The 21050-nt window shown below is 35.9% G+C and overlaps 1 protein-coding gene across 1 annotated transcript in view; it reads right to left on the bottom strand.

Moving 5' to 3' along the window:
• WDPCP (WD repeat containing planar cell polarity effector) overlaps window positions 1-12623 on the bottom strand; it is a 171590-nt gene extending 158967 nt beyond the window's left edge. Inside the window, exons 1-5 of the mRNA XM_069541252.1 lie at window positions 12488-12623; window positions 9233-9280; window positions 8334-8378; window positions 6734-6804; window positions 6423-6482 (exon numbers count right to left, since the gene is read on the bottom strand). Coding sequence (XP_069397353.1) covers window positions 6423-6482; window positions 6734-6804; window positions 8334-8378; window positions 9233-9280; window positions 12488-12623 — 360 coding nt within the window. The remainder of the gene's footprint in view (window positions 1-6422; window positions 6483-6733; window positions 6805-8333; window positions 8379-9232; window positions 9281-12487) is intronic.
• Window positions 12624-21050: the final 8427 nt, after the last annotated feature.

Genomic DNA, 21050 nt, shown 5'->3' with positions numbered 1-21050 from the left:
AAAAGCTCTTCCCTTCAGAATTTTGAAGGCATGATTCCACAGTCTTCTAACTCCTTGTATTGCTGTTGAGAAGTCTGATTCCCATTCTTTTCTATGTACCTTATTTTTCTTTTTTTTACTGCAAAAGCTTTCTGGATCTTCTCTTTATCTTTGGTTTTCTAAAATTCACAAAATATGTCTTGGTATTAGTCTTTTTTTCAACCACTGGGTCCTTTCAAACTGGAAACAAACATCCTCCAGTGATGGGAAATTTTCTTCTATTATATTTTGTTTGTTTGTTTCTTCCCTCCTGTTTTCTATCATTAGTAAGATATTGGACCTTCTGGCCTGATGCTCTAATCTTCTTATCTTCTATTGCCTATTGTTCACTATGTCCCTTAGTACACTCTGTTCTGCATTATAGGGATATTTTAACTTTATTGTTCAATTCTTCTATTAATTCTTCTATCTATGCTGTCATATTTTTAAAATTCATTTTTATTTTTATTTATTTTTGGCTGCGTTGGGTCTTTGTTGCTGTGCGTGGGCCTTCTCTAGTTGCGGCGAGCAGGGGCTACTCTTCGTTGCGGTGCACGGGCTTCCCACTGCAGTGGCTTCTCTTGTTACGGAGCACGGGCTCTAGGCACGTGGGCTTCAGTAGTTGTGGCACACAGGCTCAGTAGTTGTGGCTCACGGGCTCTAGAGCACAGACTCAGTAGTTGTGGCACATGGGCTTAGCTGCTCCGCAGCATGTGAGATCTTCCTAGACTAGGGCTCAAACCCGTGTCCCCTGCATTGGCAGGTGGATGTCTTAACCACTGTGCCACCAGGGAAGCCCCTATGCTGTCATATTTTTAATTCTCAAGAGCTCCTTTCCTTTTTCCTGAGTATTCCTTTTTCAAAAATAGCATCCTATTCTTGTTTCAAAGATGCAAGAACTTCTCTTATTTCTCTGTGGGGATTAATTTTAATTCCTTGAATTTAGCTCTGTTTATTGTACTGTCCCTGATTCTTTTGCTTTTCTGTTTGTTTTAGCCTCAGACTCATAGATCTTAGATTTACAGATGGAGATTTCCTTGAAAGTACTGTGGATCTCTGGCTCCCTGGTTATATTTATTTTTTTAAAAGATCTTTATTGGAGTATAATTGCTTCACAACACTGTGTTAGTTTCTTTTGTACAACAAAGTCAATCAGCCATATGCATACATATATCCCCATATCCCCTCCCTCTTGAGCCCCCTCCCACCCTCCCTATACCACCCCTCTAGGTTGTCGCAAAGCATCGAGCTGATCTCCCTGTGCTATGCAGCTGCTTCCCACTAGCTATCTATTTTACATTTGGTAGTGTATATATGTCGATGCTACTCACACTTCACCCCAGCTTCCCCCTCCCCCCCTCAGTGTCCTCAAGTCCATTCTCTATGTCTACGTCTTTATTCCTGCCTGGCCACTAGGTTCATCAGTACTATTATTTTTTTAGATTCCACATATATGCGTTAGCAGACGGTATTTGTTTTTCTCTTTCTGACTTACTTCACTTTGTATGACAGACTCTAGGTCCATCCACCTCACTACAAATAACTCAATTTCGTTTTTTTATGGCTGAGTAATATTCCATTGTATATATGTGCCATATCTTTTTTATCCATTCATCTGTTGGACATTTAGGTTGCTTCCATGTCCTGGCTATTGTAAACAGTGCTGCAATGAACACTGTGGTACATGTCTCTTTTTGAATTATGATTTTCTCAGGGTATATGCCCAGTAGTGGGAGTGCTGGGTCATATGGTAGTTCTATTTTTTGTTTTCTAAGGAACCCCCATGCTGCTCTCCATAGTGGTTGTACCAATTTACATTCCCATCCCTGGTTATATTTAAAAGTGAGTCTCCAAAAAATTGATTGGAAGCTTGGTGTGTACAAGGAGGCTTGTTAACTTGGGCTTCACTGTAAGGAGATTTGTTGGCACATATATATTTTCAAAGGGAACTACCAAATATCAGTATGCATAGGCTTTGCTCTGGGAGTAATAATCTATTTTGTCAGAGAAGGGTCTTCTAAATAAGTTACATTGAGATATAGCCTCGGTGCTGGAGCGGGTAAGGAGTTGGGGAAGATCTCACCATTCCAGATACAGACTCTTACTTAATCCCCTTATTTTCAGTCTAGCCACCTTACTTCTGCTCTGTGCTTAGAATCTTCAAGTCCAGAAACCCCCTAGTTTGGTGTTTCCAGAAAATAATTATCCCATTTCATTTGTTCTTTGTAGAAACCACCTCTGGTTTTCATGTTTTAGCCTACATCCCAGTGCCAGGCTAATCTCTGTGCTTTCTCTAAATTCTTATTACCTTTTTAACTTGGTGTCATACAACTTAGCACTCACTAGTGTCCTAGTGATTTTACATGTCTGTTTCCCTTGACTAGGCTATACTGGCAACTCAGCCCACACTTCACACATCTTTAGTGCCTCCTGCAATGGTGGCAGTCAGTAAATACTGTGTGATGGGTTTTGTATAAATAATATGCTACTACTAATAGTTGTAACTTAAAACCATGGTTTGTCAATTATTATTTTATGAGGAAATCGAAACTCATTTTCACACAGTTTGGTGAAAGATCAGGTAACGATGCTATTCATTATACAACTGAGGAAGTTATAATAAAATAAGTTCCTTAAGGTCACAGTTTATCTGTGATATGCTTGGAAAATAATCTCTACTTTTACATAGCCTGTCAAGTAATTCATTACAAGAATTTAAAAAGAAAACTATCTTTTCTTGGCATTTTAAAATTGTATCTGGAAATGTCAAATAAGTATAGAAAGAAATCAGGGTAAAGATGACTATATCATACTTTTATGCTCAAATGTACATATATGATTCAAATAATTTAATCTAAAATCAATATATATGAAGTTACATCTATCTTAATGATAATATTGCTTTTAACTAATTATGCAGTAATCTGCAAATATGAATGTGACTTGAAGCACAATTTAAGGAATTAAAATATTCCACCACAGCAGTGTACAATTTAATAGTAGCTTAATGCTGAAACTATTATTCCCTAAGAATAGTTTGGAAAATGGTTTAAGAAATTCAAAGCAGAAAATTATTAAATACTTTCTCATAATAAAATAATTTTAGGAGATCAAAAAAACAGTGAGAAATATATGTGATACACTTTTAATTCATTTCAAACTAGTAACAGGTACAGTCTGAAAAACCAACTTCAAAAGAAAGTTTTCATATAGAACATATGTATAGGTAAGTCTTGATTTATAAACTGTTCTGAATTTACAAATGGAATTATTTTTTAAATGGTACAATTTACAGGTCATTGAATCACTGAATCAACAACATGAATTAAGCTTTGATACTGATGATAACCTATCAAAAAAAAACCCTTGTTATTCAACAGAGGGAAAAATCCAGGCTCAGATTGCATCCTCTGAAATTCTTTATGTTGTTGTAGTTGCATCACTAATTCCTGAACAACTGAACCTTTTGAAGAAATAAGGATCCCTTAAAAAGAAGACAACCAAGATAAATTCCATATAGCCTAAAGTTGCCCCTTTTTGAGGGGGGGATAAAAGATTTACATTAGTTAAGGAGTGGCACAGTCAAAAACTGAAGAGTCTAACTATGTTAGCACCAAGATACTGAGGAACTTTTTTCACTTCTTTTCTAAGAATTAGAGAACTTTACGTTGTGATCAATGGCTGCCATTTTAGGGTTAAATATATGGGGGAAATTACTAATAGAAATGAAAGCATATGTTACCTTTAGAGTTACCACACTGGATGATGTACAAAAGGGGGACCCTATGGGAGCCTGTAGAGATGATTTACTGATTTTGCAGCTAACAAAAGGTTAAGGGGATCCTTACGAAAATTTAGCTTGAGCACCAAATTTTTAATTTTCTGTCATATTAGAGATCTTTAAGAATAACACACATATTCATATTTTTAGAAGACCTAGCTAATAGTCCTGTCTAGAAACTGTGGTAGTGGATGGATAACGTTAGGAGGTCTTTCAAAGGCCCTAAAGATATGGGGAATAACCTGGACCTGTGGACACGGTGGAGGTCAAGTTATCTTGTTGAAATATATCACATCAAGAATGTGCTGGTAGTAAAAGGTCTATTTAAGGCATATCTTATCAATCATAGAAATAAAGCACAAAATATGACAGAACATAATGATAAGCTCCAGTGGAAATGTTAAACACAGACTCATTGGTACAACAGCCTATGAAATCAGTATTTTCAGTTTCCTATAAATTACGGAAGTTATTTTGTATATATTCTATCACACAAATTCCTTTTCTGAGTTGAATTAATTCAATAGTGAGGAATATCCATCTTCATACTCTCCCATACATACATGCACACAAACCTGCTTATTAAATCAAAATGCAATAAAGTCTATTTAAAACGGATTGCGTACTGAGATGCTCCACTGCATATTTTCAGATGCCTGACATGTTCCAACTTACCTGTGCAACAGTAAGGGTGAGGCCATGAGACACACCTCTTACTATAGGTGGTAGGCTTCCCCTGCAGTCAAATAATTTTGAACCAGCTTTTAAAGTGAGTAATGGCATTGAGAAGTACAATTTGAGTTGTACTAAGTTTAAAACTTTCTGGAGTATATTTTGTATTCAAGTTTTAAAGTCTGATTAAAATTTTTATGAAAACAAATTATGAATTTTTAAATAATTCCATCCTTTTCAATAGTATCCTAAGTCTAATTTAAGAAGTACTATGGTTCTAAAAAAGAAACGAAATTGAGTTATTTGTAGTGAGGTGGATGGACCTAGAGTCTGTCATACAGAGTGAAGAAAGTCAGAAAGAGAAAAACAAATACCATATGCTAACACATATATATGGAATCTAAAAAAAAAAAAAAAGCTCATGAAGAACCTAGGGGCAAGACGGAATAAAGACACAGACCTACTAGAGAATGGACTTGAGGACATGTGGAGGGGGAAGGGTAAGCTGGGACAAAGTGAGAGAGTGGTAGTGTATATATGGACATATATACACTACCAAACGTAAAATAGATAGCTAGTGGGAAGCAGTAGCATAGCACAGGGAGATCAGCTCGGTGCTTTGTGACCAGCTAGAAGGGTGGGATAGGGAGGGTGGGAGGGAGATGAAAGGGGAAGGAGATATGGGGATATACGTATAACTGATGCACTTTGTTATAAAGCAGAAACTAACACACCATTGTAAAGCAATTATACTCCAATAAAAATGTTAAAAAAAAAAAAAAGTATTATGGTTCTAAAAATATTAATTCAACCTTGTAAACAGTCTCTGGAAAATAATAATTATGACAGTTGAGGAGGTAACTAAAGTCACTTTCATGAATAAAGGTAGACTAGTTTAAACAAAAAATGAGCACAAACCAGAGTCCACTAAAATGAGATCTATATTCAAATAGTAGATTAACACAAGTTTATAATCACTACAAATTCAATGTGGTAGATTTATGGATAGAGCCATGGGTCTAAACTTCAAACAAGAGTAGTTAGACCTAAAATTCGTGAATCACATTGTAAGCAAATAAGAATTTAAATTGATACAGGATATTTAATTCCATAAAACAGTTATAATTATTAGTACTGATGTAACTTCAACTACATGTAGGAGTAGAATATTACTAATGATTCGTTTTATCATAAGCGAGTAAAATTTTTCTATGCAAATAGCATTTTTTAAGCCTACTGACACAGCTGAGATATTTGTCCATTATTTTATGATCAACGGACAAGTGATTATTATGTCCTGAATCTAGACCCATTCAACATGTAGCTCACCTTGTCCAGGCTCTAATAGTGCTGTACAGAAGAACTTTCTGTGATGGAAATGCTCTGTATATATATTGTCCATGTGATAACATGTGGCTACTGAGCACTTAAAATGTGGGTAGTGCAACTGAGGAATTGAATTTTTAATTTTAATTAGTTTAAATTTATATTTAAATAGCCACAGGTGACTACCAGCTACCATATTAAACAGTACAGTTTAGAAGGTTCAAAAAGTAAGAGCAAATGTCTTGTTTTGTTAGGTCTAACTCTAGTCTGCTTGTTGATTTCCATAAGCATGGTGTTCACAAGTGCTTACAAGAGTGGTCAAAATACCTTTTGTCCTATGGTTTTACCTTCATTCATAAATATGATTAAGTCTATGACAAACAAAAAATACCATCTGAAAAGACTGTTACTAGTGCTTATAGTGTCAGTACAACTATACTGATTAATGAGGTAGCCTGAGTCAATCTGTCTAATGTTAGTTCTAGAATGACTAGAATTCAAACTATGAAATACCTGTTCCTAAAAAGTTTTTGTCCATTACCTATCATAACACAAGAATACCAATTACTGCATAGTTTTCAGCTCCACTGGTTAAACACTGCGAAAGCATGTCAAACCTTTTTACCTGACAGACATATTTGTTCTTCCATTTGCTCAGCACACACTGACTATTTTGCATCAGCTCCTGAAGGAAACAGAAAAAGAGAGTGCAGTTGGCTATACACATTGTCGTTACCAGTTAAAGTGCTTCTGATTTGCAAGCAAAAAAAAAGATCAGCATGCCTCACAAAGATGCAACTGTTTTGGAACTCCTCACTGGACAAAAGCAAAGCTATCATCACCAGGAGAGTTGATCCTTTATGAAAATTAAAGCTGTTGAAAGATGTTTTAAAACAGATTTGTTTGTTGCCATTTTTGAAACTTCTGGAAAGATACCTCCAACTCCTTGAGTGAGTCTCGAAGTTTTTCTGGGCGTCTGTTTTTGAGCGTCCATGGAAAATCTCGTGCTGGCAAACAAAACGTGTACTACAGTTAGTTAAACATGGTTTAAAAAGGAAACTCTGCTTAGCAATGTGCCTTAGGAGATTAAAATAAAACACCTCCTTAACTGAAAGGAAGTAGGCTTCACTTCCATCATCAAATGACAGTTTTTGAAAGGCTCTGTCATAAAAACAGGATTTTTACCACAAAACAATCTCCCTGATCAAAATTTTATGATGACAACTAACAAGGCTCGGAGAATCCCTGGGAAAGTTTCCTAGGCCTGTGAATCTAGCACTTAACAGTAAATGACCCACTCTTTACCACAGAAGTAACATTTTCATATAAATAAAGAGTCAATCTGAAAGAAATTCCAAACTGTGCAAGTAGCCTTATCAGATCTGAAAATTCCTATGAGTAAATGAATATAGTGAGGAAAGAAATAAAATTTAAAAAATAACACAGAGAAAATGAATTTAAAATTAAGCATCACACATTTAAACTAAGGACAAATTTGAGGGAAATCCAAGTTTTAACAGATTAGACACTAACAGTGCTCTTTTCTATTTAAAATAATTCTCTTTAAAATCTACACCACAATTCAATAATGATAAGCCTTTGTTTTGTTTTAAATTAAAAGATAAAATTATTTAGTAGAGTCTCAATGTTAGCCTAAGACAAACTAAAAATAGTTCTGTTTAAAAGAATTAACAGAATATTAAATTCATTATAATGATATCTATTTCATCACAAAAACGAATTCATCTCTGAATTCTCCTAAATAATAATTCTAAATGCGTGTGTACATGTGTTTTGTGTGTATGTACATATAATATACAGTATATATAGGCATTTAAATTTTTATAGAATTGCTATTATCTTATTAAAGCAAATTAATGACATTCTATAAACATAATTTATGATGTGCAGAGCATATGTAAAAAGTTTTAAATCTCGGTTGCAGGTACTAATACAGTATTTTTAAAAATTAAATGTTAGCTTGATCATTTAAAATGAGAATAAGTAGGATATTCAGCTCCACCTATATTCCAAATAAAACAGTCATATTTTAACCACATTATACTGTACCCATATTACATATATAACAGGTTTATATATTTGAAAACAGGAAAGACTAAAGAGAATAAAATGCTAATACTGATAATTACAAATCTTATTCTCTTACAATGGGTAAAACATATTAACAATTTAGGCATAATATGGATAATAAAATGTTATCAGAATTTAAGCATGGCACACTTTTTAAATATATTAAATAATATAAATATGGTTCAATAAGAAAGTTTGTGTTTACAGAAGCATATATCTCACCGAACAATGGACAGAGATTTCAATGGTCTAAACGAAAAATTCCTAACAATATAATTCTTATTCACGTTTATGTACCTAAACAATGGGAATTTATAAGAAATTTGTAAGGAATAACATTTTCTATTTGTGCAGAAAGTTTAAAATATGTTTTAAGACTGAATTTTCAGGGATATTAAAATTCCACTTTTATAATAATTCCAAAAAAATATAAAGTAAAACTTACATTCTGCCAGCTTCTGCTTTTCTTCTAAGTTACCATGCTCTGTTGCTGATATTGTGGCAGCGGAGAGATGTTAAAAAAAAAAAAAAAGTGGAAATCATTTTTATTATAATACTTTGTATTTTTATATGTGCATAAATAATTATTTATACATGCTATTGAGATTAATAAAATATGCTAAACTTTAAAAAAGGCAGTTGAAAAATGCCATAATTTGGATGTTTTCATTTCATAGAAGATTTCCTAAATTTGTAGTGAAAAGGCTTACAAAGCACAACAGGTGGGCCAATATCCTTAGTTCGCAATCTCATCAGATAGGGAACAGAACTGCAACTGAGCCCAGAACAGAAGCTGCTTCAGTCTGTCATCAGAACCATGAAGTCAGCCTATTAGCCACCAAGCTAAGCACACAGGATGCCCACACAAGCCTCACTTCAACAGAGACCAAAACAGGAAGTAACTCTAGCTAGAAAGACCTTTTGGCCCATCATGAAACTTCTGGGATTAACAGGATTAATCAGATAAAGAAAATTGATCACTCACTCAGAAATGCCTATTTCAGATATCAGGTGAGGATCCGGGAGGCCAGCATCAGTGGGACCCATGCATTAACAATGCCCTCTACTGGGACACTGATAAATAAACGAGAATAGACTGTCCAGTTATCAGTCTAATCAGCAGTAAAATGAAAATTTTCAGATTCTGCTATAGCATTTTCTCAATATTGCTTTATTTTATATAGAATAGATATCAACCTCAGCATTTTTCTGAAGAACTGGAGTAACCTTTCTTGAAATTCTAGAATTCATCTAAGACTCATAAAAACAGAGTTTTCAAGTCAGTATTTTATAGTTTAGAATAAAAAGTTTATAAAAATCACTTTAGTAGAACAGATACTTTACCTGGTGGCTCTTTCTTGTCATAATACTGGTAGATCCCGATGTCTCTATCTGTAGAAAGGAAGAAATGACATTAGATTATGGTAAAAAGTTATGGAGAATAAGAAGCCAACCCATACTGTACGGCAGGGTCAGTAGGGCAGGGAGGAGGGCAGAAACAATCTCTTTATGTTACTGGAAATAAAATACTTCAAAAGTATGTGGACATGGGTTTATCTATTCTAGGGATATTCAGGAACTGGATAGTTTATCAGTCCAGTTAGGAAAGAAATACACAAAACTAGAATGGCATGAGGAAAGAAGTGATAAAGAATTGACGCCAAGGAAGACCAACTTTTTTCTCTCATGCTTCCTCTGATATTTTTCACAGGGTGCTACCAAAAGAAACTACCACTAAGCAAGGCGAAATGAAATCAGTGGATAGAATTCTGAGCTGTGGCTTTCTCTTCTCTAATTTAACTCGAGTCTAGTAGGGTATTTGGGAGAAATCTGCAGAAAAGAAAGGTTTAGAGGAAGGTGTGGATAAATTATCTGAAGCTTGTTTAGATTCAAAAAACCTTCCAAACCATTCCAATTCGGATGCTCTGCTGGGGTTACAAAAGCAAAGCTAGGCTTCCAAGATGCTGAGAGTGATTTGACCATGGAATCCGTTCCTGCAGTTGAATTACAGGAAAACAAAATAATTGTGTCCACTTTCTTCCTATCTGTGAATAGTGAAATATTTCTTTCTTTGAAATAACATTTGTTTCCTTCCATGCAAAATAATTCTAGTTACTAACAAAAGGATACAACTATTTCTAAAGAAATGGAAGCAGTGCAGGCTGCCCCCTAGTGACTGATTGCTCCAAACTTTCTCAAACTGAATGATAAAACTTCCTCAAAAAAGCTATAATTAACTTTTCAAATAGTTTTTCAAAACAGTCAATCATGCGTACTTACTGAAGCTCTATTTTATTCATCATGCCACTAATTGGGACATATAATTTAAAGAATGCAGTTTATTTCTGTTGGTTATATTGAAGATACCTAATAAGGAGTGCCAGGGAAAGGTCATGAGTATGGCTCCTAGGGTACTGATAATATTTTATTTCTTTACCTGGGTGAAGATTTTATGGGTGTGTTCACTTTTTGATAGTTCAAAACATATCTTTATAATCTTTACACTTTTCAATATACATGTAATACTTTTAATAAAAAGATTCTTAAAAAATCCAAGAACCATATGCATTATGTACACAGGCCATATCCTGTGTACATAAAGAATATGTGTACATAATGAATATTCCATGCATCCAAGTATTACAGCTCTAGAATAGAACTATGAGGATAATAAGGGGTCCTGAATTCTATGCACAAGTCTGACCTACTGCATCTGGCCCAGAGTGGGGCTCTTAAAAACGAAGCAGGAATAGAAAGGCATCCACATAAGACCCACGTCCCATGGAGTGCCAGAGCCTAAGCTAGATGAGGAAGGTGTCCACAGGGAAAGTCAGTCTGACATAGTATGTCAGAACCCTAGCAGGGTGAGAAGCACCATTCATAGGAGCAATGGCCTCGTCTTGGGTGTTAGAGGCTGAATAAAGTGAGGAGGACATCCACATACAGGGGCAGCCCAACATAGTGTGTCAGAACGTACACGGGGTGAGAAGGACATCCATGCAGGGAAGGGAACTGTCATAGAGACAGAAGACTGTCTGCATACAGGGTGATTTTAAGTAAATAAAATAAAGATATGGAAGCGTCAGCTTTCCCAGTGAGAGAGAAGTACAAATATAAAAAGAGAGAACATTAGAATGAACCCTGTGGTGATAGATTAGAATTTGAGGTACTGGTATGAACTCATGGTTTTCGATATATTGAGATACAGAAGTGAATGTGTGCAAGTATGTGTGTATGCGTACATACATACATTCCCTAAGCTCTGGCCACTGAGAGTACCTGGGAGCAGTGATACTCCAAGAGCAATGAGTGCACCTAAAGCACACCTTGGCTTCTAGATACTATTCTCCTCTAAAAGGAACCAAGCTCCTTTGAGAATTGGCTGATTCCAGCACTGAGGAAGGGAAAGTATAATAAGAGCCTGAAAGATCTGTTGTGCCAGAAAGAATGGAAATGCTCAAATATTGACAGGGACATGGCACAAAGACAGAGAAGCCAGCTTGCAAGGGGTCCCACTGGCCACATCAGGGACAACTTAAACATCAAAATAAATAATGGTACTAATGGATTAAAATCATTGACTAAAACAGTACCTGAGCCCACAGGGATAAAATAAATTAAAAATATATTTAAAGTTTAATGAGGAATAAGATATTCACATATTTTCAAGGTATCTCCCTTACAAAATACTAATTAATTCCAAAGAAGAAAGTAACTTTGCAGTGGAGAAACCTAGCAGACATCACCTTAACCAAGTGATCATGAACATCATCAATAAAGACACGAATTGAAATTGTGCACTGCCTGTTAGGACGCATTGAGAATACAGCATCACTTCTGGAATATTCCCACCAGATATGCATAATTTGAACCTACTTATGAGGAAACTTCAATGATCTGAATTTAGGGACATACTACAAAATGAGTGGTAAAAAAATCTTCAAAAGTGTTAAAGTCACAAAAGTTAAAAAATAAATTAAAAAAAATTAAAAGGATGAAAGATTTGTTCCAGAATTAAAGAGCATAAAGAGACATGATAACTAAATGTAACATGTCTTTTTTTCTTTTTTCTTTTTTTTTTTATGTAAGAAGTGGATTTATTTAGAGAGAAACACACTCCACAGTGTGGGCCATCTCAGAAGGTGAGAAAGGCACCAGGGTATGGGGTTGTCAGTTTTTATAGGGGTGGGTAATCTCATAGGCTCGTGAGTGGGAGGCTTATTGCAGCTATTTCAGGAAGGGGTGGGGATTTCCAGGAATTGGGCCACCACCCACTTTTTTGATCCTTATGGTTGGTCTTGGAACTGTCATGACGCCTGTGGGCGTGTCATTTAGCACGCTGATGTGTTACAGTGAGGTATACTGAGGCTTAAGGTCTAGTGGAAGTCGACATGTCCACCATCTTGGACCCATTTGGTTCTAATCAGTTTATGTCATGTCCTCGGGCTATGTCATTCTTTCAAAGGTTGTGCCCTGCCTCCTTCCCTCCTGTTTCATTCCCCCCTCAGATATTTTACTCCCATATTCTTATGAGAGCAGAAGGGCAATCGTCCGTCTTCTGTAACTGCTTCAGAGCTGAGTGGGGGGTGTCGACCCTGCCTGTCAGGGAGTAGAAATCTCTGGATGCCTGATCTAGGGGCCCCAGAGGCAGGACAGCTCCTTGTTTTAAGTCAGTATGGGCTGTAATCCTCACATAGCCATCATATTGGTGTGGAACTGTTGTAACTGCTTCCATAGCCTTTCTATGAATCTTGATGATGAAGCACTTTTTGTAAAAGCATCAGAGTACAAAAATATCTATAAATGACCAAAGACTTAAAAGCCATGGTTAAACATCTGATTATAGTGTAATCAATAAAGAAACTTGGTTATAATAACCAGAATTCCAAATGATTACATTTAACTTAACATACCAAATAATCCTAGTTAAATATTTCTCTTTAAGATACCTCAGGGGACCTCTAAGGTACCCCAAAGTTAGCTGGAAATCAAAAGAAACAATTAAAATTTGATATTTGGGAAGTTTGTCAAAAAGTTTTAAAACACTTGGTCAAATAAGATCATAGGTCACTGTGAGACAATACTTATTCCTTAACCAAAGTTACAAAAGATCTCAAAAGCAAATACAAGTCACTTAAAGGCAAAGAAACTCACAATCTGTTGTCAAAAGCAGAATTTCAAGAATACTTTGGAGGGAGAAACCAAACCCAGCCTTGTTCTAGCCCATTCCTAACAAAATCCATTTACCCATCTAAATTCAATCCAGTCTTAGAAAATCCTGATCACACATAACTCTTTTCAGTATTTTTCATTCTTCACACCTTCTTTTACTAAAAAAACCCAAGTAATTCTGAACGAGAACCATTTGCTATAAAAAATGACACTGGAGGAACAACTGGTGAAACTCTGAGTATTAGATGGTAGTACTATTATCATTGTTAATTTCTTGATTTTGATGGTTATATAGATGATGTGGGACAACACATTTTCTATAGGAAATACACACTAAAGTATTTGGGGGTGGTGAGGCATCAGATCTGAAACTTACTCTAAAATGGTTCAAGAAAAAAAATTCTCTGTACTAACAAGTTTTCTGTAAAAGTTTGTGATTACTTCAAATTAGAATAGCATTTATCAAAAAGACAAGAAATAACAAGTGTTGGCGAGGATGTGGGGAATAGGGAACTCTTCAGCACTGCTGGTGGGAATGCAAATCGGTGCACTCACTATGGAAAACAGTATGGAGGTTTCTCAAAAATAGAACTATCATGTGATGCAGCAACTTCACCTCTGGGTATTTATCCAAAGAACATGAAAACACTAATTCAAAAAGATATAGGTACCATTATTTCATGTTCGTTGCAGAATTATCTACAATAGCCAAGATCTAAGTGTCCATCGATGGATGAATGGATAAAGAAGACGTGGTATATATATACAATGTAATACTACTAAGCCATCAGAAGAATGAAATCCTACCATTTGTGACATCTTGAATGGACCTTGAGGGCGTTATGCTAAGTGAAATAAGTCAGAGAAAGACAAATGCCATATGACTTCACTTATATGCAGAATCTTAAAAACAAACAAACAAAACACAAGCTCAAAGATACAGGGAACAGATTGGTTGTCAGAGTCAGGAGGGTGAAGGGGAAGGTGGGTGAAATGGGTGAAGGGGGTCAAAAGGTACAAACTTCCAGTTATAAAATAAACAAGTCATGGGGATATCATGTACAGCATGGAGACTATAGTTAATAATAATGTATTGCATATTTGAAAGTTGCTAAGACAGTAAATATTAAAAGTTCCTATCGCAAGAAAAAACTTTTGTAACCATGTATGGTGGTGGATGTTAACTAGACTTATCAAATCGTCATGCTGTACACCAGAAACTACTATAATAAGTCAATTATACCTCAATTCAAAAAATACTTTAGGGGCTTCCCTGGTGGCGCAGTGGTTGAGAGTCCGCCTGCCGATGCAGAGGACGCAGGCTCGTGCCCCGGTCTGGGAGGATCCCACATGCCGCGGAGGGGCTGGGCCCGTGAGCCATGGCCGCTGAGCCTGCGCGTCCGGAGCCCGTGCTCCGCAACGGGAGAGGCCACAGCAGTGAGAGGCGGGCGTACCGCAAAAAAAACACAACTTTAAATGTCAAGCATAATGAGAGCATGTAAGAGGGTTACTAACTTAGTCTAAATGGCAGGGAAGGCTTCTCTAGGTGACTTACTAAAGCTGTGCCCTAAAGAAGTATGACTGCACACAGGTTCAAAGAGAAGAATGCCCCCAGCAGGGAGAATAGATAGCTCTGCTGAAGATCCAGTTGGGGCAGAAGATCTTACTGCCCCCTGGGGCCTTTGTGCACTACTGTCTTTGGTCAGAGCATTCATTTCCTTTTTTCTATCATATTTATACATATTTCAATATAATTTGGTTTCTTGATTATAAAAGTAATATGTTCACTGTATAAAATTGAGAAAATAAGGAAAGAACAAAAAAGTTTAATTTCCGGTATTTCCACTCTTTGGAGACAGCTATTAACAACATTTTGTTGTCTCTCAGAGTTTTTCTCTGAATGTATATTACTAAATAAAAGTCTTATGCTGAAAATGATGTTTAACATTTTTGGTTTTAAATTGTTTTAATTATTGGATAAATATAAAAGATTATATGTAATGTTTAAAAACAAAACACAAGAATATATGTAAAATTAAAAAATACACAAATCTAAAAAAAAGAACTTTTATTATATAAGTTCCAGGTGTACAGCATTAAAATTCAACATCTTACACACTACAAAGTGATCACCACCACAAGTCTAGTTACCATACATCACCATACAGTTGCCCCTTTCAGCCATTTCACCCAACCCCTAATCCCCTTCCTCTCTGGTAACCACTAATCTGATCTCTGTATCTATGAGTTTGCTATTGTTTTATTTTGTTCATTCCTTTGTTAATGTTTTTTAGATTCCACTGAAGAGTAAAAATTACAGGGTATTTGTCTTTTTCCATCTGATTTATTTCATTGAACAAAATACCTTCAAGGTTCATCCATGTTGCTGCACGAGGCAAGATTTCATTCTTTTTTAGGGTATTATTCCATTGTATAAATATAACACATCATCTATATGCATTCATCCATCAATGGACACTCAGGTTGTTTCCATGTCTTGGCTATGGTAAATAATGCTGCAATGAACATGGGGGTGCATATATCTTTTCAAATTACTGTTCTCATGTTCTTTGGATAAATACCCAGAAGTGGAATAGTTGGGTCATATGGTAGCTCTACTCTTAATTTTTTGAGGAATCTCCATATTGTTTTCCATAGTGGCTATACAAATTTATAGTTCCAACAACAGTGTGTAAGGTTCCCTTTTCTCTACAGCCTCTCCAATAAATGTTACTTCTTGTTTTTTTGATAATAGCCGTTTTAACAGGTGTGAGGTGGTATCTCATTGTGGTTTTGATTTGCATTTCCCTATTATTAGTGATGTTGAACATCTTTTCATGTGCCTGTTGGCCATCTGTATGTCTTCTTTGGAAAAATGTCTATTCTGATCCTCTGCCCATTTTTAATCAGTTTTTGTTGTTGTTGTTGTTATTGAGTTTATATGTTGGACTTATCAGATATATGATTGGCAAATGTCTTCTTCATTTTGTTGGTGGATTCCATTGCTGTGCAGGAGCTTTCTAGTTTGATGTAGTCCCACTTGTTTATTTTTACTTTCGTTGCCTTTGCTTTTGATGTCAAAAATCATCTCCAAGATCGATGTCAAGGAGACTACCACCTACGTTTTTTTCTAGGAATTTTAAGATATTGGATCTTACATTCAGGTCTTTAATCCATCTTCAGTTAATTTTTCTGTATGTTATAAGATAGTGGTCTAGTTTCATTCTTTTCCATGTGGCTATCCAGTTTTCCCAACACAATTTATTGAAGAGACTATCCTTTCTCCACTCTATGTTCTTTGCTCCTTTGTCATAAGTTAAATGTCCATTTATGTGTGGGTTTATTTCTGGTCTCTCATACCATTTTGCTTACCACAGCTTTGTAGTATAGTTTGAAATCAGGAAGTGTAGTACCTCCAGCTTTGTTACTGTTTCTTAAAATTGTTTTGATTACTCGGGATCTTTTGTGGTTCCATACAAAATTCAGAATTATTTGTTCTAGTTTTGCAAAATGTGCCATTGGAATTTTGGTAAGGATTACATTGAATCTATATAGGCATAACTCTTTTACTGCACTTCACTTTATTGTGCTTCGCAGACATTGCTTTTTTGCAAACTGAAGGTTTGTGGCAGCCCTGCACTGAGCAAGTCGACAGGCACCATTTTCCAATAGCATTTGCTTAATTCATGTCTCTGTCACATTTTGGTAATTCTTGCAATATTTCAAACATTTTCATTACTATTATTTTTTTATGGTGATCTGTGATAAGTGATCTTTGATGTTACTACTGTAATTGTTTTGGGGCACCATGAACCACACCTATATAAGAAGGCTAACTTAAGTGATAAATGTCATGTGTGTGTTTTGACTGCTCCACTGACAGGCTGTTCTCCCATCTCTCTCCCTCTCTTCATGCCTTCCTATTCCCTGAGACACAACAATATTGAAATTAGGCTAGTTGATAATCCTACAGTGGCCTCTAAGTGTTCAAGTAAAAGGAAGAGTTGCATGTCCCTCACTTTAAATCAAAAGTTAGAAACAATTGGCTTTCCTGGTGGCACAGTGGTTAAGAATCTGCCTGCCAATGCAGGGGACATGGGTTCGAGCCCTGGTCTGGGAAGATCCCACATGCCGTGGAGCTACCAAGCCCATGCACCACAACTACTAAGCCTGTGCTCTAGAGCCCATGAGCCACAACCACTGAAGCCCACGCACCTAAGCCCATGCTCCACAACAAGAGAAGCCACTGCAATGAGAAGCCCCTGCTCGCCGCAACTAGAGAAAGCCCATGTTCAGCAACAAAGACCCAATGCAGCCAAAAATAAATAAACAAAAAAATTTAATTTAATTTAACTTTAAAAAAAGAAATGATTAAGCTTATTGAGGAAGGCATGTTGAAAGTCAAGACAGGCTGAGAGCTAGGCCTCCTGAGCCAAACAGTTAGCTAAGTTGTGACTGCAAAGGAAAAGTTCTTAAAGGAAATTAAAAGTGCTACTCCACTGAACACACAAATAATAAGAAAATGAAACAACTTTATTGCTGATATAAAGTTTTGGTGGCCTGGATAGATCAGCCACAACATTCCCTAAGCCAAACCCTAATGCAAAACAAGGACCTAACTCTTTTCAATTTTATGAAGACTGAGAGAGGTGAGGAAGCTACAGAAGAAATGTTTAAAGCTAGCAGAGGTTGGTTCATGAGGTTTAAGGCAAGAAACCGTGTCCAGAACATAAAGGTACAAGGTGAAGCAGCAAGTGCAGATGTAGAACCTACAGCAAGTTATCTGGAAGACCTAGCTAAGATAAAATTAATGAAGCTGGCTACACTAAACAATAAATTTTCAATGTAGACAAACAACCTTCTATTGAAAGAAGGTGCCATCTAGGAATTACATAGCTAGAGAGGAAAAGTCAATGACTGTTTTCAAAGCTTCAACAGACAGGATGACTTTCTTGTTAGGGGCTAATACAGCTGCCAACTTGAAGTAGAAGCCAATGCTCAGCAATCCTAGGGACCTTAAGATTCTGCTAAATCTACTCTATCTGTGCCCTATAAATGGAACCACAAAGCCTGGATGACAGCACATCTGTTTACAACATGATTTAATGAATAATTTAAGCCCACCCTTGAGACCTACAGCTCAGAAACAAAGATTTCTTTCAAAATATTACTACTCATTGACAATGCACCTGGTCACCCAAGAACTCTGATGGAGATGTACAATGAGATTAATGTTGTTTTTATGCCTGGTAGCACAAGCACAACATCCATTCTGCAGCCCATAGATCAAGGAGTAATTTTGACATTCGAGTCTTATGGTTTAAGAAAAACAATTCTTAAGGCTATAGCTGCCACAGACAGTGATTCCTCTGATGGATCTGGGCAAATTCAATTGAAAACCTTCTAGGAATTCCCTGGTGGTCCAGTGGTTAGGACTCAGTGCTTTCACAGCTGGGGCCCGGGTTCAATCCCTGGTCAGAGAACTAAGATCCTGCAAGCCATGTGGCATGGCCAAAAAAAACAGGATAAGAAAAGAAAACCTGGAAAGGATTCTCCATTCTAGGTGCCATTAAGAACATTCATGATTCACGGGAAAAAGTCAAAATAGCAACATTAACAGGAGTTTGGAAGAAGTTCTTTCCAACCCTCATGGATAACTTTGAGGGGTTGAAGACTTCAGTGGAGGTAGTAACTGCAGATGTGGGGAAAACAGCAAAAGAACTAGAATTAGAAGTGGAGCCTGAATATAGGACTGAATTTTGTTGCAATCTCATGAGAAAACTTTAACACTTAAGGAGTTGCTTCTTATGAATGATCAAAGAAAGTTGTTTCTTGAGATGAAATAAGTCTACTCCTGGTATAAATGCTATGAAGATTACTGAAATGACAACAAGGGATTTAGAATATTATGTAAACTTAGTTGATAAAGCAGCAGCAGGATTCTAGAGGATTGACTACAATTTTGAAAGAAGTTTTACTCTGGGTAAAATGCTATCAAACAGCACTACATGCTACAGAGAAATCATGTGTGAAAGGAAGAGTCCATCAATGTGGCAAACTTCACTGGTGTCTTATTTTAAGAAATTGCCACCCCAACCTTCAGCAACCACCACCCATCAACACTGAGGCAAAACCCTCCACCAGCAAATAGATTACAACTTGCTGTAAGCTCATATGATATTTAGCATTTTTTAGCAATAAAATATTTTTTAATTAAGGTATGTACAATGTTTTTAAAGACATAATGCTACTGTACACTTAATAGATGACAGTATAGTGTAAACATAACTTTTAGATGCACTGGGAAACCAAAACATTTGTGACTCACTTTGAGATATCTGCTTTTTTGGAGTGGTCTAGAACTGAACCCACACTGTCTCTAAGGTATGCCTGTAGACAGCTTTGGGTAGAATGGACATTTTAACAATATTAATGCTTCCAGTCCATGAACATGGAATATTATTTCCATTTATTTATATATTTTTCAATTTCTTACATCAGCATCTTGTACTTTTTGGTGTATAGGTCTTTCGACTCCTTGGTTACATTTATTCCTAGGTATTATATTCTTTTTGATGCAATTGTAAATGGGATTGTTTTATTTCTCTGATAGCTTGTTATTAGTGCATAGATATGCCACAGACTTCTGTACATTGATTTTGTATACAGCAACTTAACTAAATTCATTTATTAGTTATACCATTTTTTTGGCAGAGTCTTTGGGGTTATCTCTATATAGTATCATGTCATCTGCAAATAGTGAGTTTTATTTCTTCCTTTCTGATCTGAATACCTATTTTCTCCTCACCTAACTGCTATGGCTAGGATTTCCAATGTTATGTTGAATAAAAGTGGTGAGAATAGACATCTTTGTCTTATTCCTGATTTTAAGGGAAAAGATTTCAGCTTTTCACCACTGATGTTAGCTTGGGTTTGTCATATATGGCCTTTATTATGTTGAGGTAAATTCTGCTTTACCAACTTTGCTGTAAGTTTTTAGCATAGATGGATGTTGAATTTTGTCAAATATTTTTTTCTGCATCTATTGAGATAATTGTATGATTTTTATCCTTCATTTTGTTAATATGATATATCATGTTGATTGCTTTGTGGGTGATAAAACATTTTTGTATCCCTGAATCCTACTTGATCATGGTGCACAGTCCTTTTAATGTATTGTTGGATTTGGTTTACCAATATTCTGTTGAGGATTTTTACATGTATGTTCATCAAGAATTGGCCTGTAATTTTCTTTTTTTGTGTGGTGTCCTTGCCTGGTTTTGGTAGTATAAAATGTTTGGAATGTTTCCCTCCTCTTCAACCTTTTGGAATAGTTTGAGAAGAACAGGTATTAAATCTCTGTTTTGTAAAAATTCACCAGAAAAGCTACCTGGTCCTCTATTTTTGTTTGTTGGGAAGCTTTTGATTACTGTTTCAATGTCCTTACTAGTAATCAGTCTACACAGATTTTCTATTTCTTCATGATTCAGTCTGTAAAGATTGTATCTTTCTAGGAATTTATCTTCTATGTTGTCCAATTTGTTGGTGTGTAACTGTTCACAGTAGTCTCTTATGATCCTTTGCATTTCTGTGGTATCAGCTGTAACTTTTCTTTCATTTCTGATTTTATTTGAGTCCTCTCTCTTTTCTCCTTGGTTATTCTAGCTAAAGGTTTGTTGGTTTTGTTTATCTTTTCAAAGAACTGGCTCTTTGTTTCACTTATCTTCTCATTTTTTTTTTTTTTTTTTAGTCTCTATTTCATTTATTCCTGCTCTGATCTTCATTATTCCTTCCTTCTACTAATTGGGGCTTCATTTGTTCTTCTCTTTCTAGCTCCTTTAGGTGTAAAGTTAGATTGTTTATTTGGGATTTCTCTTGCTTTCTGAAGTAGGCCTATATTGCTATGACCTTCCCTCTTAGAACTCCTTTTGCTGCGTGACATAGATTTTGATATGACATATTTCTGTTTTCATTTGTATCTAGGTATTGA

Source organism: Delphinus delphis, chromosome 12 (genome assembly GCF_949987515.2).
Source record: "Delphinus delphis chromosome 12, mDelDel1.2, whole genome shotgun sequence".
Classification (NCBI taxonomy): domain Eukaryota; kingdom Metazoa; phylum Chordata; class Mammalia; order Artiodactyla; family Delphinidae; genus Delphinus; species Delphinus delphis.
Note: the sequence above shows the minus strand (reverse complement) of the source record. Positions and strands in the feature narration are given on the sequence as shown.